This window comes from Notolabrus celidotus, chromosome 22 (genome assembly GCF_009762535.1).
Source record: "Notolabrus celidotus isolate fNotCel1 chromosome 22, fNotCel1.pri, whole genome shotgun sequence".
NCBI lineage: Eukaryota > Metazoa > Chordata > Actinopteri > Labriformes > Labridae > Notolabrus > Notolabrus celidotus.
Window position 1 is genome coordinate 489,060 of NC_048293.1, and position 24,437 is coordinate 513,496.

At 41.9% G+C, this 24,437-nt stretch overlaps 1 protein-coding gene across 3 annotated transcripts in view; it reads left to right on the forward strand.

The window, feature by feature from the left end:
* The window catches only part of klc1a (kinesin light chain 1a), a 54,860-nt gene that overhangs the window by 1,106 nt on the left and 29,317 nt on the right, over positions 1–24,437 (forward strand). For all 3 annotated transcript variants that reach the window (XM_034675708.1, XM_034675709.1, XM_034675710.1), the window contains exons 2-4: positions 13,982–14,249; positions 16,186–16,416; positions 17,831–17,909. In XM_034675708.1, the coding sequence (XP_034531599.1) occupies positions 13,983–14,249; positions 16,186–16,416; positions 17,831–17,909 (577 nt within the window). In that variant the 5' untranslated portion in view covers position 13,982. The remainder of the gene's footprint in view (positions 1–13,981; positions 14,250–16,185; positions 16,417–17,830; positions 17,910–24,437) is intronic.

Sequence of the window (24,437 nt, forward strand, 5' to 3'; positions counted from 1 at the left end):
GGGATCTGGAACCAGAAAACAAGAATGAGAGGTGCAGATGAATATTTGAGGTTCAGTGAGAACAGTAAGGATTTTTGGGATGCATATAAAAGAGAGGCTCCTGGAGGTTTTGTTTGCCCAGCCCTGCAGTCTTTAATGTTTAATGAATCTAAAGGAGGACTCATGACAACCTGCAGGTATACACCCCTCTGCTCCCCTGGGACGCTTTGTTGTTGGCTCAGTGATCTCTGTAGGATCTCTGTAGGATCTCTGTGGGACTCCAGGGAAATGATGATTACCTGTTTTCGCACCACAATTTGTTGGAAACTGCAGGGTGACTTTTGAAGCACAAAATACACAAAAGCAGAATCCATTTACAGAATAGCGAAGTGATGCGTTTTTCTCCCTGATTTGTGGTTCTTTACAAAAAGCACCAATGGAGGGTGTTATTTTTACACCCTGGGCATGATACATTAAGCTGCAGGTGTCACTTTGATCTGTGCAGGTTGTGCCAAACATGATGTACCGGCCTTTTCTTGTGGGTGACAACAGAAACAGTTTGTGTAGTGGATCTTTTACAGACAAATAAGCATGACATTATAAAGCACAGTTAAAAGTGAAACCTGTTAGTCGCTGCATCCCTAGAGAGGAGAAATGTGACATTAACGGCTTTTTGGAAACAGTTCTCTGGCTTAGAAACATGCAAAATGCTCTTCTTTAAGACTGTACGACATGTTAGAAGAGATACGGCCTCAGGAGAAAACCACAAGGGACTCATTCTATCAAAAAGTTATTTTTTAGCCCAGTTTTTACAGCGCAGTAATCAATCCTGAAACTTAATCTGTGGAGAGCAAGTTGTACATCAAAGTCAGCTCCTGTGCAAAGAAGTAAACCCAGTGCATCCTCTTGGTAGCTGATCTTTCAGCCTTCAGGGCCCTGCAGCAAAGAGGGATGCCTCCTCTATCTCAGTAAATCCCAGCATCTTAAGGTGCTTCAGTGATTCAAATGAAACATTTAATCTCTCGCCCGAGGCTCGCTGGTGGAAATGAATGAATCCCCAGAGCTCTTGTCATGTTAAGGCTGACCAGAAGTGAGTGGGTTACTCATTGTAGGAGATGACACATGATTTCTCACAGCAGACTGGAGCTAATGGATGAACACAACGTTAGGCAGCTAAGTTCCTTTGTGAGGATCATTTAGAACAAGGGGTTCAAACTTCCCTCACATATCACATAGAAAATCGACCCGTGATTAATACCACTCATGGCTGTCATTTCCTGTCTTTCAGATGTTCAGCATCATGTCTGCCTGATTTCTTAACCCTTTCCCTGCTCTCTGAGGCTGATATTGTAACATAAACGGCTTGATTGTTTGTGACTGCTGCTTTGCACAATAGTGAAATCACAACCCTCCTCTCTAGCATGGGAGGAAACATGTACAGGACCTGGTTCTGTGGCGATGTGAGTCTCAGATTATCCGACAGTGTGAGAGGTTTTGCGAGCCAGCCATAACTGATCCAATGATTTTAAAGATGATTAAATATCTGTGAATTCTCCCCCTATGTGCATGATGTAACTCATTCTCAAAACTGATCAGGATCTTAAAGCTCCTCAGGTCTCAGGACAGCTTTACACCAGCTGCCTGGCTGCCAAATGAAAGCCAGACCAAGCTTGTGAAGAAAGTTGAACATTGTTGAACCATTTGGGTGTCAAACGTGCTTTCAACGTGCCAAGAGCTGTAGAAGAAAATCATTCTGTACATGATGGATTTGTCACGTTAATTAATGTTCATTTTCTTCTCTTAAAAATTGAAAGAAGAAAAAAAGAGCAAAACTGAGTCGAAAGAAAAGGAACACTGGACTTAAATTTGTCAGGTCGCCACGTGTATTCAGAAATAAACACCAGTATCCCTCAATAGGTCGTCTTATCCTTCAATGGGTCGTCTTTACCATCATGCCCATTATGGAATAATCTCCTATTAACAGCTGGTGGTAGAACGCTAAATAACAAATCATGGCAACTTCGAGGAATAAACCAACTAAGACAGATAATGAAAGATGGTGAAATGGTGCCTTTTAATGAGTTAAAGAATCATTTTGACTTAAGTAATGCCGACTTTTTCTCATACTTACAACTAAAATCAATCGTTGTCTCAAAAAGCACCCCCACATGCCTTAAAGGTGAGTTGGATCACAAACTGAGGGAGATTGCTTCAGGGAAAAGATTAGTTTCTAATCTATATAGTTTATTTTCCACTGCTTCGTTGGACAGCTTATCAAACATCAAACATCACTGGGAGAGAGACTTGGGTGTATCCCTGACCACTGTACAGTGGGAGACTGTTCTTAAAAACACAAAAGCCTTATCTCAATGTGTTAGATATAAAATTATTCAATTAAAAATGTTATATAGGACTTACATCACGCCAACCAGATTTTAAAAAATCAACAATTCCCTCTCACATTTGTGCTGGCATGGCTGTGGCGAGACAGGAACACTGATCCATCTATTATGGCACTGTCCTTCCGTGAGGAGATTCTGGAACGAGGTTACTGCAAGATTGAGTTTTATTTTGAAAGTAAAAATACCACCCTGTCCGACAGTCTGCCTTCTTGTCACCAGAGTAGGAACCATACGTTCAACGCTTATACAACGAATCATCACGCTAGCCTTTTTGTCAGTGAAGCGTATTATTATGATGAACTGGAAAATACGTAGACCAAATTGCTTTAACATCGACGATTGGTTAAAGGGGACATATCACACTTTTTTCATCAATATATATTGGTCTAAGAGGTCCCCAAAACATGTCTTTAAAGTTTATGCTCAAAAAAACACTTTGAAATCAGATTTTGGTCTGCCTGAAAAACCCTCTTCTTCAGTCCTCCTCAGAACAGTCTGTTTTCTCTCTGACCACGCCCCCTCCGGAAGTGGATGTGCCTCGGCTCTCCAGCACGTTGACCTAATGTTTACATGTTGGCTGAATATACACGGCTGCTCAGAGATCGCGTTACTTCAACCCTCTGAATCTGATCCTGACGGAGAGGCGCCTGTAGCAGGACCTTTCTGAAGGATTGGTCATAGATTTAGTGTTTCTTGTTGTTTTATTTATCAGTATGTCGACGTGTCTTGGTACACAGCTACGAACATGTAGCTATGTGGCTATGCTAACTAGTGCTAGCACTTATCCATGATAAATAAAAATCATCCACTAGATCTTCAAATCTGCAGACGTGGGGAGTAAAACCGACCTCTGCCAGAAAGGCAGCAGGACCTTTCTGAAGGATTGGTCACAGATTTAGTGTTTCTTGTTGTTTTATTTGTCAGTATGTCGACGTGTGTCTTGGTACACAGCTACAGCTACAGCTACAGCTATGAACATATAGCTATGTGGCTATGCTAATTAGCGCTAGCACTTATCCATGACAAATAAAAATCATCCACTAGATCTTCAAATCTGCAGACGTGGGGAGTAAAACCGACCTTTGTGTTTATTAAGACAGCCTACAACTAGCATGCCTCCCTCCTAAGCTCCTTGTTAGCACACATGTGTGCAGGTAATGAAAAACGGAGGAGGGGATTCAGTATTATTTTATACAGTCTATGGGCTGAACAACCTCCGAGCTCTGACTCTGTTACAGACCGGATATTGTTGTTACGTAACAAAAACACTGAAGTCTGAAACGGCTGGTTTCACACACATTTACAGAAAGGTGGAGAAATCAGAACAGGGGCAGAATGGATTTTTTTCATTCTCGGGGGGGTTTGTAGACATGCCAGGGAAACATATTTCAGGTAAAGAACCATTAAAAAGTCAATTTTGCATGATATGTCACCTTTAAAAGAATTTATGGATTTATTGTCAATGGAACGGGCAGCTTCACTGTCTAATGTCTATTGTCTTATGTGAGTTTGTCGATTTATGTTGTACAAGTGGTGTACGAGTGTATTGTTTGTTTTTTTTAAAAAGAAATAAAAATATGAATTATAAAAAATAAATAAATAAATAAACACCAGAGTCACTCCAGAAGAGTTCTGCTGCCTTCAAATGAACTGTGGTGAAGTCGTGTGAATGAGTGGCTTGGTTTCAAGTGGTAACCAGAAGTTGAATATAGCTTTTTTTCATATGTGCTGAAATGCAGTGAGGAGGCAAAACACTAATCAAACCACGTTGTACAAGCTGCGCTCTCGGTAACATTTGCTAATTTTGCTCCTCTAACCACAGACCCGATCAGTTTCACCGGTTCCTCCATTTCTGTGGACACGTCACAACCTTGTGAACTTGATGCTTTCAGAAAGTTTCGACCTAAGATGTCGTGAGTACGATAAGAGGGGTGCGCTCATTTCTGGGGAACATGGCAAACACGACCCCATTTGAAGGCCCCATAACAACCTTAAAAGGTGATAAGATATTAGTATTCACAGTAGAGCTGAGCGATATTGAAAAAGATGTTATTATCACAACATTTTTCATATCAATCAATATTGATAATTATCACGATGAATATCAAATCATTATTTCATTTAAATTTAAAGTCAGATTTTTGCTCCTGAGTGAAAGTTGAAGACAGTTTGTTAGTCTGTATCTGGACTTAGTTTCTGATAAGCTTCTTGAATCCATTATTTCTGGCGCTGCTAACAGGAAGCAGGTCTTTTGTGTAAGATGAATAATGAGTAGGTGTAATTACAGGTTTATTTATATAAAATTTTTATTGAACACTTGTTATACCTATAATTAGAAAAATTATATAATGATAATTATCATTGTGGAATTATCGCCCAGCCCTAATTCACAGCTTGTTTCAGCTCTTCTTAGAGGCAATGAAATCTGTTATTGCAATTTACAGTACCATTCTGCAGGAGGGTTGTATTTCTCTCTTTCTTGCTCGGCTCTTAAAGCTGCTGTTTATTCTGCACTTCATGCTGGGCGGTGCAGTAACTGTGGTGTGGTGAAGGTAGGCTCAACTCTGTTTTGTTTTCAGCTATTGTAGAAGTAGCTGGCATTGTTCATCATTACCCAACCCAGTGTTTACAGCTATTCATACTGGATGGTAAATGAAAAATGTCCTCAGAGTCTGCAGAGGCTCTCTGTGTCTCACTGACTTTCATTCTGGTCAAACAGGGAAGTGAATCACAGCGCTCATCATCTAATGATTATCAGCCCACACATCGCTGACTAAGTCTGTTCCTTGCAGTGCTGCTCTTCCTGCTGGTGGCTCCATCCGCTCCGCTCTGTTCCGCTCTGTTCCGCATACCCCACCCCCCCAAACTCAGCCTCCTTATATCCCAGCCTTATGAACCTGCTCACATGAAGAGATGCAGTGTTCCTCGGGACCAGCTTCAAACCAGATATTTACATTTCAAAAGTTCACATCAGAAGTGTTCTCTGCCTTCCCCTGTGGGGCTTTGAGTTCTGAGACTCATCTGATGCCAGGAATAAAAAGCTTTTTGTTGGATCAGCGCTGGAAGAAAGGCTCGTGCTGTCACTTTCACTTCTGTATTACACAGCCTGCAGTCAAACTTGTTGTCTGTCGTGTTTTCTGCAGTTTGGGTGCAACAGTTGAATATTGACTTTGTTCTGTGTAGTTGTTGCAATTTAACAACTTGTGTTTTTATGTATACATTCAGAAGTATATGTGTAAGCTTTAGTGAGGTGTTGTGTAACCTAGTCTACTTATCACTTTGTGGCCAATTTAACTGAGAGAGACTGACATCTGCATGAATCTGAAGGAAACACTGTCGTTAATTGACATGATGTGCATTTTCCTTGCTGTCCACAGCTGCAGGTTAAAACCACTGAGGCAGACCATCTGTTTTCTGCATAATTAAAAACTTCATATGACGGTTGGTTGCCTGCTGTTTGAATAATCGTACATCAAAGTGGAATAGTTGCAGCTGCTGTAGGGGTGAGCGGTCTGATGGTTTCAGTACCGTCACTGGTGTCACGTTCTGGTTTTTGTACACACACGTTTGGTTGCAGTGCAAACACAACAGATTTACTTCCTTCAACGATGCAGCTGCGATTGCAGGTTGAAGAAGAAGAAGTAGAAGAAGAAGTGTAACAGAGTTATTTTGGACAGACATAAACAAAGACTGAATCCCTGTTTACTCCCTGCTCTGACCCTCCTCGTGTCAAAGCAGGGGTCAGTGTCTACAATGAAAGTGAACTATGGCACAGTGATCATCATCTCACATCTTTGCTGACTCTGTCCTGTACACATGTCATGGTTTTATTTTTTTGTTCAATGTTCTGTTTATTTGAATTTTTACACATTATATACAGAGCATCAACATAAACAATTTAGGCAGGGGGGTTTTTTCTTGTATAAGAAAACAAAGAAAAAGTAGTTAAGTGTATAAATAAATTAATGAAAAACAATGATAATAATTTAAAATAGAATTGAATAAATAGAGAAGAGAGGAAAATACAAATAATAGTTCAAATACAATAAATAGATAGAGAAGATTGAAAAACACAAATAATAGTTAAAATACAATAAATAAAGAGAGAAGAGAGAAGAATACAAATAATAGTTAAAATATAATAAATAAATAGATAAGTGAATAACTTAGTTAATTAAATAAACAACATTAGTAATAATTCATAATAATAATAATTTTAAATAAAAATAAATAAAAATAGAGAAGAGAAAAAAAAATAATAGTGAAAATACAATAAAATAAATAGATACATGAATGAATTAGTTAATTAAAAAACCAAAATTAATAATATTGATAATCAAAAAATAAATAAATAGAAAAGAGAGAAAAATAAAATAGTGATCATAAAATAAAATATTTTTTTAATTTTTTAAACAAATATATACATATATACAAAATGTTAAACGAGTAATTATAATAACTAAAACAAACAAACAGAAAAATAATAAAAGTCAACATAACTCATGTTTTCTGTCCACCCATCCTCCTTTCTCTTAGCAGTGAAATGTATCACTCACTTTGATGTTCACTGTGGAAAAGTAAAATAAGTCTGTTTCTGCAGCGTGTTGTCAATCCCTGATGTGACACCCCCTCACAACGGTTACAGGCAATAAAATGATAACAAAGACACATTCAGTCTTGTGTCTTGTTTACTCTTCTGCATCATAAAGTGTCAACATTACTAACTTCTATTTCTTTTATAACCAGTTAAAAACTCCTCACAGGGGCTTTGATTATTGTTTAAACTCTCAGGTTATATTTCAGTTCTTCCGTGCAGCAGCTGCTCAGCTCACCTGAAGCTGCTGTTTTCCATCTCCTCTTGGACACAGCGTCAGCTTCCTGCTCCTCCTGTCAGCTGATAGGCTGCAGGCTGGTTGCTGTGTCACATGGAGCGATCGGGGCTGTAGCTCGTCCTCCTTCTTCCTCTTCTGCTCCCGGCAGTCGTTTATCTCTCCACACTTGAATTAGAATGTGAAGTCTGAGGCAATTCAGGACAAGCCTGCTGTCTTCACCTGGTGCCTCTACAGCTTTCTTCCACTGAGGCTGACAAACAGTTTGAACTCCTTGTGTGATTGCCACATTAAGGATAAAAGAGAGATGTTTGCTCTGTCACACCCAGGAGTTGTTTTATTTCCCTATTTTTCATACGGGCCCTAAAAAACCTCCCTCCCTTCAGCGTCTGTGATTATTCAGCTGAGCGAGTGTTCGCAGTTTCAGTTTGGTGCTTGCAGAGATTTATTAGGCAGCTAGCTACAACTGCTACTGAAGCGATCAGTCATAATCCTCTTAAGTTTGTGTGTGTGTGTAATGAATACAGAGCACAGAAAGTCAGGACAGAGTCAGGGGAAAGTGCACGGGGAGTGTGTTGAGGGTCAATGTCAGAAGAAGTGATATTCACAAGGCTTATATGTGCACATGATAGCATCCATGTTAGCGAGCACTCTGAAAAGACTTCCTCCTGGATCACAGCAGCTGAGTCAGGGTCTGATTATGTGCTGCGGCTACATTACAGCACTAAGAAGCTGATTACTCCTGGAAATATTCTAATCATGAAAATGAATGGGTTGTTTTATTTCATGGGGAGGTATTTTGTAACTACAGTGGAGGATTATAACTTCTAAAGATTGCAAAATGATACCTGACTGGAACTTCTTTTGAGGTTAATTAAGCAGGTTTGCTGGTTTTAAGGTTTTAAGAAGGTTTGCTTTGTTAGCTAGTTCAAGGCAAAGCCAAAAGTGCTGTAAAGGGATTGTTCAGAATTCTTGAGGTGAGGTTGCATGAGGTACTTTTTCACAGAGGGGTTTATTACCTACATTAGATGATGGTCAACACCATCTTTATTTGGGAAACAGAGAGTACAGACATAGAGAGTAGTAGTAAGAGAAGTAAGGCTATTTAAAAAACGTCATTTTGGGGCGCCATTGGCCTACTGGTCTAAGCCCGCATATTCAGAGGCTACAGCCCATGTCGCCGAGGTCGCAGGCTCGACTCCCGACCTGCACCATTTGCTGCATGTCTTCCCCCGCTCTACACTCCTCTCTCGCCAGCTTTCCTATCCAATAAAGACAACAGAAACCCAAAAACATAACATTAGTAAAAAAAAAAAGTCATCATCTGTTTTCGCCTTGTAGTGATTGCAATCCTGCTAGCTACTGGTCCACTAGTTAACCTCAGCCTATGGTAACTTTGATGACCCACTGCCTGAGACAAAGCCTATTCACATGCCTCTCACCTCTCCTGGTAACTCCATGTCTTGAATTGAGGAGGCCTTTTAATCAAACCTGCACTCCAGAAGATTTTGTTCTCTTAAAAGGAAACCCATATTTTCTTTAAATGTGTGATGAGAGAGAAAAGTGGCACCACCATCCTTGTTCGAGCTGCTTATCCCAGCATGCTGTGCACTAGGGCTGTCAAAATTGCTCCAAAATGACATTTGAATATTCGATCTAAAAAATCCCATAGGTTCGAACCATTTGAATATATTTGCGCATTATGTCTATAACAGGTGGACAAACTAATACAAGGAGACATAACTACTTGTATATGTATTTTTATTTAAGATTTAACATGCCTAAAACATACCTACACTTACAAAAAAGGTCCCGACTCTTGTCCCTAATTAAGGCAGGCTTCATTCAGTGATTGAAGCAAATATTATTCACATTAATTGAAGTTAAAGTTAAAAACGAAAGTAGTCCACTTACATTCTTGGCGCTAGTATGAAAAAACAAAGAGGAAAAACTGCATTTTATCCCAGTGTCACTGATTGTCGGGCTCTTTTAGTCCACTGTCAATGTAGGGTCTTAGGCCTGACAGGTTATTTGCCAAAAACACAAGACAGTCCACATGTGAAGAAGACAGTCCACACGTGAAGAAGACAGTCCACATGTGAAGAAGACAGTTCACATGTGAAGAAGACAGTCCACACGTGAAGAAGACAGTCCACATGTGAAGAAGACAGTCCACATGTGAAGAAGACAGTCCACACGTGAAGACAGTCCACACGTGAAGAAGACAGTCCACATGTGAAGAAGACAGTCCACATGTGAAGAAGACAGTCCACATGTGAAGAAGACAGTCCACATGTGAAGAAGACAGTCCACATGTGAAGAAGACAGTCCACATGTGAAGAAGACAGTCCACATGTGAAGAAGACAGTCCACGTGTGAAGAGACAAGTCCACGTGTGAAGAAGACAGTCCACGTGTGAAGAGGCCAGTCCACATGTGAAGAAGACAGTCCACATGTGAAGAAGACAGTCCACATGTGAAGAGGCCAGTCCACATGTGAAGAAGACAGTCCACATGTGAAGAAGACAGTCCACATGTGAAGAAGACAGTCCACATGTGAAGAGGCCAGTCCACATGTGAAGAGGCCAGTCCACATGTGAAGAGGCCAGTCCACATGTGAAGAGGCCAGTCCACATGTGAAGAGGCCAGTCCACATGTGAAGAAGACAGTCCACATGTGAAGAAGACAGTCCACATGTGAAGAGGCCAGTCCACATGTGAAGAGGCCAGTCCACATGTGAAGAGGCCAGATCTCCCAGCAGAGGAAAAGACGTGTTCAGAGCGCACTGAGGATCCGGGGATGGAAAGATTTCTCTCTACAGTCTGCTTCATGCTGTGCATGTGTGACTCCTGTGACCTGTCCCTGACCTGTCATGCAGTGCGCCCACTCGCAAAGCAGCCGCTGACGTGTTTTTTTTCCACAATCGAATATTAATTTTCACAATCGAATCTCCGTTTTTTTTGTTAATATTCGAATATATATTTGAATTTAGAATATTCGTTGACAGCCCTACTCTGCACTGGGAAGCAGCTGCTTGCTATACACTTATGCAGTGGGCAGTGGTTGCATGTGAAAGCTAGTCAAGGTTAACTACTTTAAACTACTACACTAACCATAGACCTTTCTGGAGTCCCTGAGCTCCCTTGTCTCGTAGATTCCTCTGAGCTGCTGTAGACGTGCTCCTTCATGCGGACGATCTGGACTCCAGCTGATACGGACGTGCTGGACTCCACCGGCAACAGCTTCTACTACTCGTGTCATCACTATCACCTCTCTCTCTTACTCCCCTCTGTCTGTCTTTCCAGACCCAACTCAGTCGAGGCATGATGGCTGTCTAACATGAGTCTGGTTCTGCTCGAGGTTTCTGCCTGTTAAAAGGAAGTTTGTCCTCTCCACTGTAACTAGCTAAATACTGTGAGGTGTAATGCTCATGGTGGATTAAGGTGGGGTCAGACTGAAGAAGACAGTCCACATGTGAAGAAGACAGTCCACATGTGAAGAAGACCGTCCACATGTGAAGAGGCCAGTCCACATGTGAAGAGGCCAGTCCACATGTGAAGAAGACAGTCCACATGTGAAGAAGACAGTCCACATGTGAAGAAGACAGTCCACATGTGAAGAGACAAGTCCACATGTGAATTAGACAGTCCACATGTGAAGAAGACAGTCCACATGTGAAGAAGACAGTCCACATGTGAAGAAGACAGTCCACATGTGAAGAGACAAGTCCACATGTGAAGAAGACAGTCCACATGTGAAGAAGACAGTCCACATGTGAAGAGACAAGTCCACATGTGAAGAGGCCAGTCCACATGTGAAGAGGCCAGTCCACATGTGAAGAAGACAGTCCACATGTGAAGAAGACAGTCCACATGTGAAGAAGACAGTCCACATGTGAAGAAGACAGTCCACATGTGAAGACAGTCCACATGTGAAGAAGACAGTCCACATGTGAAGACAGTCCACATGTGAAGAAGACAGTCCACATGTGAAGAAGACAGTCCACACGTGAAGAAGACAGTCCACACGTGAAGAAGACAGTCCACATGTGAAGAAGACAGTCCACATGTGAAGAAGACAGTCCACATGTGAAGACAGTCCACATGTGAAGAAGACAGTCCACACGTGAAGAAGACAGTCCACATGTGAAGAAGACAGTCCACATGTGAAGAAGACATGTGAAGAAGACATGTGAAGAAGACAGTCCACATGTGAAGAAGACAGTCCACATGTGAAGAAGACAGTCCACATGTGAAGAGGCCAGTCCACATGTGAAGAAGACAGTCCACATGTGAAGAAGACAGTCCACATGTGAAGAAGACAGTCCACATGTGAAGAGGCCAGTCCACATGTGAAGAAGACAGTCCACATGTGAAGAGGCCAGATCTCCCAGCAGAGGAAAAGACGCGTTCAGAGCGCACTGAGGATCCGGGGACAGAAAGATTTCTCTCTGCCGTCTGCTTCATGCTGTGCATGTGTGACTCCTGTGACCTGTCCCTGACCCATTATGCAGTGCGCCCACTCGCAAAGCAGCCGCTGATGTGTTTTTTTTCCACAATCGAATATTAATTTTCACAATCGAATCTCTGTTTTTTATTAATATTCGAATATATATTTGAATTTAGAATATTCGTTGACAGCCCTACTCTGCACTGGGAAGCAGCTGCTTGCTATACACTTATGCAGTGGGCAGTGGTTGCATGTGAAAGCTAGTCAAGGTTAACTACTTTAAACTACTACACTAACCATAGACCTTTCTGGAGTCCCTGAGCTCCCTTGTCTCGTAGATTCCTCTGAGCTGCTGTAGACGTGCTCCTTCTGCGGACGATCTGGACTCCAGCTGATACGGACGTGCTGGACTCCACCGGCAACAGCTTCTACTACTCGTCTCATCACTATCACCTCTCTCTCTTACTCCCCTCTGTCTGTCTTTCCAGACCCAACTCAGTCGAGGCATGATGGCTGTCTAACATGAGTCTGGTTCTGCTCGAGGTTTCTGCCTGTTAAAAGGAAGTTTGTCCTCTCCACTGTAACTAGCTAAATACTGTGAGGTGTAATGCTCATGGTGGATTAAGGTGGGGTCAGACTGAGTCTTATCTTGTCTTGGTGTTGGGTCTCTGTTCATAATTTGACATAGAGTGGTCTAGACCTCCTATGTTTGTAAAAGCATCTTGAGATAACGTTTGTTGTGATTTGGCGCTGTACAAATAAAGATTGATTGATACACCCACACCCTCTCTGCATGTTATACCTGTATATTGGTGGCACAAGGGATTCAGATGCAGCTCACTTTTAGATGAAGAATGTATGAAAAGCGGGTCTTACACTAAATTCCACCAGATCCGTGTCCGGTCCGTCTCCGTGCTCTCTCGTCCGTCAACACTCAACAGTTGCATTTTCAGAACGCAGCACGGAGCAGGACCGCCGGACATCTGGAGTCGTGTGACCGAGGTTTTCCGCAATATTCACTGAATCAAGGATTCTCCTCCTCCTCAGCGTCCCTGTCTCATTGGCAAATTGGCCTCATGACCAGGAAGTTCCACCCACCTGCAGTTTGACACCCATAACAGTGGAGACAAGAATCCAAGCTGAAATAACCTGTAGTACTTTGATACTGATGGATAGATCAGGTGTTGGAGCTGTTGTTGAAAGAATGAAAGCTTTTCTACTGAGACGCAGATTATTGGCTACAACTGCAGGCATCAATCGTACTCAATAAACCTACATAAGAATGAAAACCTTTAAAGTTTTTCACCACTCTCTCAAAGTTTTCCTTCCTCACCGCTCTCACCTCGTATCTGTGTGTATCTGTAAACCGCACGCAGCCCACAGGCCTCAGATCTGGATTGAAGCTGTCAGCAGGCAGCAGCTTTAGAGTTTTGAGGTGTGGTTTTCGACTTTTCATCACAGCTGCACCAAAGTCCCTCTTTCTTTTTTTCTCTTTAAGCACCTCAAGTGATGACTCCTACGTTTCTGTACCACTTCAAACAGCATTTATAACGCGCTCTATTAGATTCATCCTCCGTTTATTCAGCTTGTTCTGTCGTTCAGATCCAGCACGGAGCTTTTCAGGCAGGTGGTTCAGACACGGCTTTGTACAAAAGCACCTTGTGTGTGTTTGGGAAAGGAAGCATGACCTTGTGTTCTTAAATCTGTAAGACTGTGTGTTTTAGACACCTGAGCTGTCAGGTCACTCACACATGGCACTAACCTTTAGTTAGAGCTGGTGTTGTGTCTCAGTCTGAGGCGTGTATTGATTTTTAAGCAGGGTGGATCCTCACGGGGCAGTAAAGGGCTTTAAGATGGCTGTTAGGTGAGAGCGGGATGCAACTTCGATTGAAACATCTGAAGGATACGTGTTTGCTCATTAGTTCGATCTCTGCAGCAACGTCACAAGTTTCCATTGAACCTTCCTTGGTCTTTCTCTCTGCACAGTGTCTGTGAACCTTTTAGAGTTTTACAGCAGCACATGTATTTGTTTTATATGAAGAACTAAGAAAGCACAGAGGTCACAAAACAAGCGTGCAATCTTCAATGAGTTCTGAACCTTTAGATGACACTAAACTGCTTTCAGTTTGCTTGTTTTTATCAGAATATGTGACTGCAGGGTTTCTTTGAAGGAGCATGATGTTTGTTTTATGAGGAAGTCCTTGTAAGATTTATTAAACACAGCTGTTTTTCTGTATTATGCAAATAATACACACTCTTTGAACAAATGCAGTCACTGTTGAATACATTACCATCTTTCATCTCTCCATCATTCCACCTGCAGGATGCGTGAGGACATGTCCACCATGGTGTGCGTGAAGGAGGAGGAGGACCCTGGGGAGAAGCTGTCCCAGGATGAGATCATCTCCAGGACCAAGCAGGTGATCCAGGGGCTGGAGGCCCTGAAGCAGGAGCACCACTCCATCCTGGACGGGCTGCTGGGCACGCTACGGTGCCTGAAGCAGGACGAGGAAGGCGTCCTGGTGGAGGAGAAGTCCCACATGATTCGCAAGTCCCTGGAGATGCTGGAGCTGGGGCTGAGCGAGGCACAGGTACATGAGACTTTTTCTTAATTATATTTTAACTAGTTTTCTTAAATTATTTCTATAAATCAATAGAAATATATTTAAAGAAAGTAACTATAAATACCTGGGCATTTGATTTTGAGATATTTTTCTATTTTATCACCTTTGTACAGTGTTGAGCAATAAGATAAGATAAGATAAGATACTCCTTTATTCGTCCCACAACGGGGAAATTCATGGAGTTACAGCAGCAAACAAAAAGGTGTACAGTACAAGAATTTAACAAGAATATATATAGAAAAGAGATGTTCATCAAAGACGACAGATTGGCCATAATCCTCCTGTCAGCCACCACCTCCACAGGGTCCAGGACTGAGCTGGCCTTCTTCACCAGCGTGTTCAGTCTTGCTCTCCTGTATCCTGTCCGCCCACAGCAGGTGAAATCCTTCCAATGTGGCGTTCGTGTCCGGTGTTAGCTCTGTTAGCATGATGCTACTCTGCCAGTATTCCCTCTGGTGCTGGGTTAGCTCGTCCACCTTATCGTAGATAGATCTTACATTCCACATAACGGTGGGTGGAAGGACAGGTCCATGTCGTCTTTTCTTAGCTTGCACCTCAGTACCAGCACGTCGTCCCCGCCTCCTTCTCCTCAGCTCGCAGGGAACATGGGGCCTAGCATCGTTTAGCATCAACATGCTACGGGCTGCTAACAGCTGATCTCGTATGTAGACAGTGTTACCATGGATACACGCAGGATCTCCGGACACACAGGAACAAAAATAGCAAAAACACCCCTGCAAATGAGCCTGTTTGGTGTCGATGGCCAACAAATGAGTCATTAAAAGTCCTGACAGGCAGGATTTGTTCTTTTTGGAATCTTTGTTCAAAAACTTCAAAAAGAAACTAATTATCAGGTTTTTCAAAAAACTAATTACAAGCCTACACTTTCTAGAAAGAACTGTGTCTGTTTCATGAGACAGAAAAGTGACTGACTTCAAAAGAAACACTTTCAAAAATGCCGCTTGTGTAGTCTCGCCTCGAGTTTGAGAAATATCTTCCTGAGAAAACAAAGCGTAGGCAGAAATACCAACACAAGAGAATTCATTTAAAGCTATCCATCATTTAGCTTCGTCTGTCTTGTGTTGTACATTTTCTACTTTTGTTTGCAACCCCCTCCATATCCTCATGGAGACAGACTACAGAAACAAAGAGAGAATCTGCAAAAGCTCAGAAAATGTAAATTTCTCAAAGAAAGTTAGAAAACTTCAGATTTGTTGTGTCATCTCTCGGTTGGCAAACACCGGCCCAGGAGTCACAGATGAGTCAGTGTTAGTCTCTCATCTCCATCTCCCCTCAGACTTTGTCTAATATACTTCACCCTGCAGACTCTTAATATCCACCTTCAGCTTTTTTGTGTAGCTTGCAGTTGAGGTGAAGTGTAATTTATATTTTTTCTGCTGAATTCTTGTCTCTCTGCCCGAAACTCCTCAAATAATTACACCTCTTCCAGCGTTTCACTTCACAACCTCTGCTATTAGGTGGATGTTTCTACCCAAAGTGCCTCACTGTTACGTAAGTGTGCACATATTTAGCCGTGGTGAGGAGCTTGCTTTTACCCCTGGTAGTTTAATCCTACTCTACATGAAATCCCTGAATCTGTCACTATCAGACCTACAATACAAGGGTTATTTTTATATAGTTTTACGACAACAGCTCCTTATAAATAAATGATTCTGGCATCAAAGTATTTTAAACCAGGCATTCTTGGATTTACAGGAATGAAGGGTTTTGCTGTATCTATTTCCCAGAACAGCCCAGTCAGGCTTCCTATTGGCTGATTGCTGCAGCTTTATTTATAACATGTCTACAGGGAATATTTTGCACTCAATAACCTCTAATACTGACTCCCACTTCCATCTTAAGTGAAATGATGATCATAAAAGATACTCTTGTTTTCGTCCAGGTGATGATGGCACTGTCGAGCCACTTGAGCTCCGTGGAGTCAGAGAAGCAGAAGCTCCGGGCTCAGGTACGCCGGCTCTGTCAGGAGAACCAGTGGCTGAGGGACGAGCTGGCGGGGACGCAGCAGAAGCTGCAGAAGAGCGAGCAGAGCGTGGCTCAGCTGGAGGAGGAGAAGAAGCACTTGGAGTTCATGAACCAGCTGAAGAAGTACGACGAAGACTTGTCCCCATCTGTGAGTCCTCGGGTCGAATTCACACTCTGTTGTCACGACCTTGTGTGAAGGGTTTTCACCAGACATCTTATGATTGATGTGTGATTCCAAAACAAAAATAACACCGTAGGCAGCAGTGTTTCACACAACATGATGCTACACCTGTGGCCTATTAAAGTTTTTATTAACTTTTCAATGTATAACAAATAAAACAATAATGAAAAGAAAGAACAAAACAAAATGGAAATACAAAAAACTGGGATACAATGCACAGGCCAGACAGACAATCACAAACATAGGATAAAGGATGCATATATGGGATCTGCACAGTGTCTCGGTCAGTTTTTATGTGAGTTCAAAAGCAGTCCAAGAAGTTGGTCCCACCTTCTGTATTACCTTTTAATCTGTGCAGCATGGATTCCTAAGATGCCATCTCTATCATTGCACCTACGCAGTCTTTCAGACTTGGGATTATGACAGTTTTCCAAAGCCTTCAAATAATTCTGGATGCAGTGGTCATACCAACTATGATGACAGTACTCTTTGAAACATTCTGTACTTGAGGTTTATCACCCAGAAGACATAGATCTGGGGTCAAAGGGATCATTCCATCTAGCAATGCTTAATCATCTCGCTTTTTCCCCAAACCTTATTTTGTCCTTACTTTCTTTCACTTCTGTTATTCACTCAACACCCTTCTGCAATCACACACACAGAAACACACACACCTGCAGCCTCACTCTCTGTTTGCAAACTGCAGCGTGTCCCACCCTGCCTCCTGCTGTTTGTTCTCGCCTGTAAGCATCTGATCTTTTGACGATATTCATCTGCAACACATTTTATCCAGATGCCCGATAACACAACTCGCATTTCGAAATATTTCACTGGATATTTTACAGTCACAACAGGTGATTCATGTGTGGACGAGACTTGTTACTGACAAGCGTTTCGCAACGATCCCAAACTAAGATAGAGCAGAATAACATTGGCGGCAACCAGCTGCATATAACTTTAGAAACTGCAGTATGAGAAGCTTCATACTAAACTTGAGATGTCACACCTCAATCAGACAGATTTAGAGACCGCTCGCAGAGCATGTATTGCCAATATATTGTCACTGTGTGGGAAACAATGGAAAAGGAATGGGTACACCAATATTAAACAATGAATCTGTATTAGATTGGTGATTATTGGTTTTCAGCCAGTAAGGGAATGATCCGGTTTCATTTTCAATGTCACAGTAGTTCTGTTTTTGTTACTAGTTTCAGGCATTTGGTCACAGCTGCTGACTCCAATTATAGCGCCATAACAAAAGGCGACTTCTGGCAAGCTTACATAAAAATGGAAGAGTCTTTTTTTGGTGATGTACACAGATTAAACGATTGCAAGATGACATGTATGTATAACAGTTCTCTCTGTCCCCTTTCCCCCTCAGGAGGAGAAGGATTCTGACTCAAGTAAAGAAACTTTGGACGATCTCTTCCCAGATGACCAGGATGACCAAGCCCCAGGGAGTGAGTGTTCTGGTTTTATTTTACTCCCTCTACTCTGGTGGACTTCTCAAGCATTTCCAGCCCTGGACCTAAAAATGAAACATAGTCCCTGGCCTTGTGACATTGACAGTAGGACAGTAGAAACCATATCTGTAAAGAAACAATACAATTAGCTTGAATTGAACACAGTGAAATGGATAACTCTAATACCTTATACTTAAATGTTATTATGATTAAGATTGTGTTTGGTGACCAGAGTCTAGTCAGTGGATGTCCCCAGAGTCTGAATACATCACATAACAAACTGGTGCCATAAATCCTTGTCTCTTCCACTCTCTCACATACACACCCCAATTCTTCTTTCCTCTCGCTCTCCATGTCCACCCCATCCTTCAGTGTTTGATGGGGTTTTCTTTCAATAGCCCAGACAGTAAAACTGGGCTGGCTGCACTGGCCCATTAGTCAGGACCTAGTTTAGCCTGGAGGGAGGCCAAATGGAGAGAAAGCCCTCCCAAGCAGATTGTTGTAATGTAGTTCCAGGATTTCTACAGTGTGTTCTTGTTGTGCGAGTTTAGTCAGGTGAAATAATGTTTGGCAAAATCACAGTAGAGTTGTTGTGAACTGAATTAGCTTTGAATATGAATGCAAGCTTAAAGTCTAAACATCAGTTGGCAAATTTTGTGAAGGCACAGAATTCTGACTACATTAAGCCTGTTTGTATTTGTGAACCAATTACAAAAGCCTCATTTGACCGGGATTATAACTCCAGTGGACTGGGTTGCCCCACCAGAACAAGTACAGCTCTAATTTGACTGAATTAAAGGAAACTTACTGAAGCTTTGAGTTGGATTGGAGTGGGACAACTGACCTACAAGATTCTGGTCTGCACAAAAAAACACAGCAAAATGTTTGTTCCCAAACTTGGCCCTGAGATTTCTAAACTCCCTTTTGCACCAAGGTGATTCCCATTTGGCTGCTGGCTTTAGTTCACCAGCCAGTTTGAATAGCTGACAGAACGGGCTGCAGACTTGTTTACACTCCTCTGATCGTTGTTTGAGCCAGACTGCTGCTCTGTGAACTCCAGTCCTCTTTGTTTCTGTTGAATTTAACCTGCAAGAGGTCATCTTGAGGTTTAAACTTAACATCTAATTCAGCTCTATATGTATATTTAATCCAAACTGTGTTGACTTTTTTAATTACCAAGTGTTTGCTACATGTTTACAGGACTTCTTCAGTCTGATGTTCATCCTCAGGGAGCGAGCTAAAGAAATGTGTCTCCTGTGTTTTTCATCCCTTAGAATCATGAGGTTCTCATCTGTTTTTGTGCAGACTAGACTGCTGTCAGTGCTATTTCCCCTTGTTTACACTGTTTCATGTTTGTAAAAGAGGTTTTGAGCCAAGCTCCTCTGTGTTTTGGCTCGATTTATTACTACAGTGAAGAGCCGAGGAAGCAGGGCAGGTTGTTTTTGGGATACTGTTTCAAATTTAAGGTCTACATTTTTTCATTTTTTGGGTGGAAAACTTGCTACATTATGCCGATTTTCAGCATTTTCCAGAGCGGTGTCAGTTGAGCCTTTGCCTTTTCAAGCAGTGCAGCAGAGTAATAAATATGACGAGGCAGGAGAGAGAGAGACTTTCATTGAATACAGTTATGAGAAGGGAGCATAAGATTGACTTTCTGCAGCATAAATCTCAATAAAAGGGCTGACACTTCAGAGGTCAATACTGCATATTTGATTGAAGAAATGACATTACATGACGTTTGCCTTCTGAGTTATGAAGATTGTATCGTCAGCATATTGATTAACAGTGCAAATCATATAAGTTTAGGAGCTGGAAGCAGATTAGGTGGATAACATAGCCTGTATAAATAATGGACGTAGTATCCGTGATGTCACCATCTGTTCTGAAGCGCTGCTCTGAAGCCAATCATCGGCTGGAGCCATATTTGAAATGCTATCTATCTATCTATCTATCTATCTATCTATCTATCTATCTATCTATCTATCTATCTATCTATCTATCTATCTATCTATCTATCTATCTTTCTATCTTTCTATCTATCTATCTATCTATCTATCTATCTATCTTTCTATCTATCTATCTTTCTATCTTTCTATCTATCTATCTTTCTATCTATCTGACAGCCAAGCTAGGTCAAAACCTGAAATACGATGGTGACTGGACTTTTGCTGCTGGTCAGGGGCAGAGCCTGGAGCACTTGGGCTCTTTTCTGTACTTGGATCCGGAGCAGGGGATCTACTCCGGCTGCTGCTCGCAGGAGAGCGAGTGTTGCCATCCTGACATAGATGGCCCTGAGAGCGCTTCAAAAAGGCAGAGATTTTTTTCTGCTTTTCTTGTGGTGGTTGCATTTTTTTTTCCTCTCCTCACTCCGCTGTATGGAGTGAACTCGTCTGTGTGTGTGAGTGTGCGCATCGTGGCGGAACTCTGTCTTGCGATACAGAGAGCAGATGAGCATTGTAGATGTGTGACCATGTAGAGACAGAAATGACATTCCGTCATGTAAATAAGATAAATTACATAAGGCTATTTAGTCTGTTAAAGAACAAGGTATAGATCTGATCCATAAGAGAGGTGACCTTCAATTACTTCTGCTGTGATCTGGCACGATACAGAAAATAAAATAAACTGAACTTCCAAGGAGGGGCGGGTGCCGTGTTTGGGGGGGTGCCCCGCCCCCCTCATATAATGGTAGGAGAAACACTGCCGCTAATAGTGGGTGTCATAAGTCTTTTGTTGCTTGTACACAGTTGTTTGGATATAGTTAATTCAAGATCAGAAGATTGATTTGAGGCAGGGAAAGATCTGTTGCCTTTAACAGTGTTCGGTTGTGGTTGTAGGTTATGCTTGAGATGATAAACACAATTTAATAAGTAATAGAGTTATGCAACAATTATGCACCCACGCCCTTTAACACCTCTCAATGCTCATTGTGGCACTCTCAGACACCCACACTTTCTTATTCATGCTTTCATCAGTGTTTGCAGTTAACACAATCAAGTAGCTACACTTCAGGAGGGCTGAAATGACACATTGAAGACAGATTATAAGCCCTGCAGCGTGAGGAGCTGTGGTGTGATGGTTAATATTCACAAACTGCTGCAGGAAAGGAATATTAGAATCTCTGCTCCAGTCCTCACTGACATTAAATAATAAGTGAGCAGACTCTAAATGAAGGCCGAGCTTGTGTTTCTGAATAAATGATGGATTTGATGTATGAGGGAGGATGCAAAGGCGGAACAGGGAAAGAAATCTACACTGATAGAGAAAATTGGGATGCATTTAGGATCTGCTGGTGCACGGAGAAGGAACGCATCATTGAATGCTGCTTCCACTGACATTAATCCTCTCAGTGTGAAATGGAGCTGCATGATACTCTGTTTGGGAACGTGTGTGTGTGTGTGTGTGTGTGTGTGTTTTTATGTGTAGTGTACCGCTCAACCAGATAAGATATCCTTCCTCTTTAGGCTTATTCAGACTGCCTGAAATGCTGCTGGGGTTTTGGGAAATAGCTGTCAGCAGAGAGGAGATAATGGTGGGAAGAAGACGAAGAAAACCATGATGACAGCTCTGTTTTTGTTTGAATGTGGCCTAGAGCTCACAAACACAGATTTTACTGCTCTAATATTTACATTTCGGTCATTAAGCTTGCTCTTTTATCCACTGTATGCAACTGAATTAGCTTGTCAAGATTTAGAGTCATGTTTCTGTAGTCTCAGTGGAACCTTGAGTATTTACTGTATGGATGTGGGGTCACAGGAAGGTAGTGTTGGACTTCTGTAAAGTGAAAGACTCACAAGAGAGAGTCAGACAACAGAATCTCATCTATCCTTTTTTCCAACCCCAACACAGTCTCAGCAGATGTGTGTCTAACATGAGTCTGGTCCTGCTGGAGGTTTCTGCCTGTTAAAGGAAGTTTGTCCTTGCCACTGTAACTTGCTAAATGCTGCAAAGTGCTCTGCTCATGGTGGATTAAGATGAGATCAGACTGAGTCCTGTCTCTAAGATGGGACTGGATCTAGTGCTGTGCGATAATTTGATGACAATAATTATCGTGATATAATGTTTCTTGATACAGGTATGACAAATGCTCGATAAAAATTGGATATAAATAAACACGTAATTACACTCCCCAACCACTAAAAAGGGAAGGGGAGCTAGTGAACTTTAAACGCTAGTTGCCACCTGTTGTTAGACAGAAGAAGAAGACGGCCAACCAATAATGTCGCAGGGTGAGAGGTAGGCGGGACCATAGACTGTATAAAATATGGACGTAGTATCCGTGACGTCACCCATCTGTTTCTGAAGAGCTGTTTTGAAGCCAATCGTCGGCGGGAGTCATATTGCTTCTGTCGAGCCAGTGTGACGTAAAGAGGCGGGCTTTGAGCCTCCTAGCCAACAGCTGCTTTGTTCCCGCAGTCAGCTGTGCCTCTCATTGGAAGACTGGTTCAAAATTGCTACGTTCGAAAAAAAATCACCCCCCCCACAGTGAGAGCACATCGAGAAAAGAGCTATCCAGACTACACTGGTCTTTTGTACCAGGCTGTAAACATGTTTATTTCTGCTGTAAAGATCGTCTTTTTTCCATTCATGTGTATGTGACTTCCGGTACATCCTGGGCCAACCTCATTGGACAATATTTTTAGACAGGAGGTTGCCGCTTGGGAGGGCAGGGGTGCATCTCGCTCGGCTGGAAGCGTCTGCCCCCTGGTGGCTGGCTGCAGTATAGGTCAAAAACTCCGTCTCCCCCATTCATTTGAATGGGGCTGCAGTCATACTTTAAAAAATAAATACATGTTGTATGAATGTTTCTCACATCCGTATGCTGTGGTGATATGTAGTTATTATTTGACTGTTTTGTGTTCAAGTTTTGTGAAACCTAGCAGCTCAAAGCAGAGTCGTTAGTCTAGTAAATTTAAATTAAGTAATGATTTGATATTTATTGTGATAATTATTGATATTGACTGATATTAAATATTTTATCATGGTAACATAATTTTCAATATCGCCCAGCACTAACTGGATCTGATCCTGTCTTGATGTTGGGTCTTTGTTAATAATATAACTTGGAGTACGGTCTAGACCTGCTCTGTTTGGAAAGCATCTTGAGATAACATTTGTTGTGATTTGGCGCTATATCAATAAAGATTGATTGATTCAAAAAGAACTGCAGAATGGTGAATGGTAGACACTGAGATATCTTAACATCCACCCTTAGTATGGTTTAAACCATTCAGATAATGCAACTTTCGATCCCACGTACCGGAATCCCATTGGACTATAAAGCATAGATAGATAGATAGATCTTTATTTGTCCTTAATAAGGAGATTTGTTGCCACCATCTGTACAGGAATACAGCATGACAATCTTTTCTGGAACTTTCTAAATTTCATATTCACCTCAGTGAGTCGTGTTGTTTTCAAGATGCTGATGGATTCATCCATCCTTATTCTGAATACCTGTTGCTGACTCACTGTTCCAAGCTGGAGTAAGTAGAGCACGGCTGCAGTAGTGTTTGAGGTTCTGAACACCTGGTATCACTCGGGGTCCGAACCACCGTGGTCAGTGTTATTACTGCAGCGGGCGGGTCCCTCTCTGAAGCCCACTGGCTCTTTTTCAGAGTAAATATAGAGCTGCCTGCCTTTAATAAGAAACCCCATCAGGTGGTTTCCTGACCTCTCTCTTACTCCTACATTCATACATTATTACACACACATAGACAGACAGGCTGCGTATCATGAGACCCATTCCAGCAAAGTCTCCCTGACCCTGAGAAACGTAACGCACACACATTAGCTGTTCATCACTGCATAATGAAGACATTGTTTGTGTGTAAACAGTCTTGTTTGTGGGGCGTATGTTAGCAGCCAGATGGTGTTTGTTTGTTGTGGTTTCAGCTCTGACCTGTTTGTGGGGAAACAGATTACTAATTGCTTCAGAGGAGTCGAAAAATGTGGCAACAGAGGAGCTGTATTTAAAACAATAATGGAGTTGACTCATATTTGCATATGAAACACAACAAATAAGTGTGTTACATGATGAATTTATAAACAACACGGACCTGAATACTTAGTTTGTTGAGAACAAAATGCCTGGTTTCAAAACTTCTTCATTCATACACATTTTAAACCTTTCTGTATGTCATGGTTAATTGACGGTTTGGGGAGAAGAGTTTGCCAGACAAAATAAACAAATTAAAGTAGTCTTTATATGGAATTATATTTTATTTGTACCTTATTTCCAAGCAGCAACCTCCGGCCAAGAGAATTGAAGCCAATGCAGAAGTGTTATAAACTGCAGTTCATCGAGTGTCCACTTGAGGCTGGCTCTGGAAGTACCGGAAACCACATACACACCAATTCAAAAAAGCTGATCTTTACAGGAGAAATAAACATGTTTACAGCCTGGTACAAATAACGAGTGTAGTCTGGATAGCTCATTTCTCTATCGGCACACACTGTACGGGGGGGGGGGGGGGGGGGGGGGGGGTTTCATAACGCAGCAATTTTGAAGATATTAATATTACG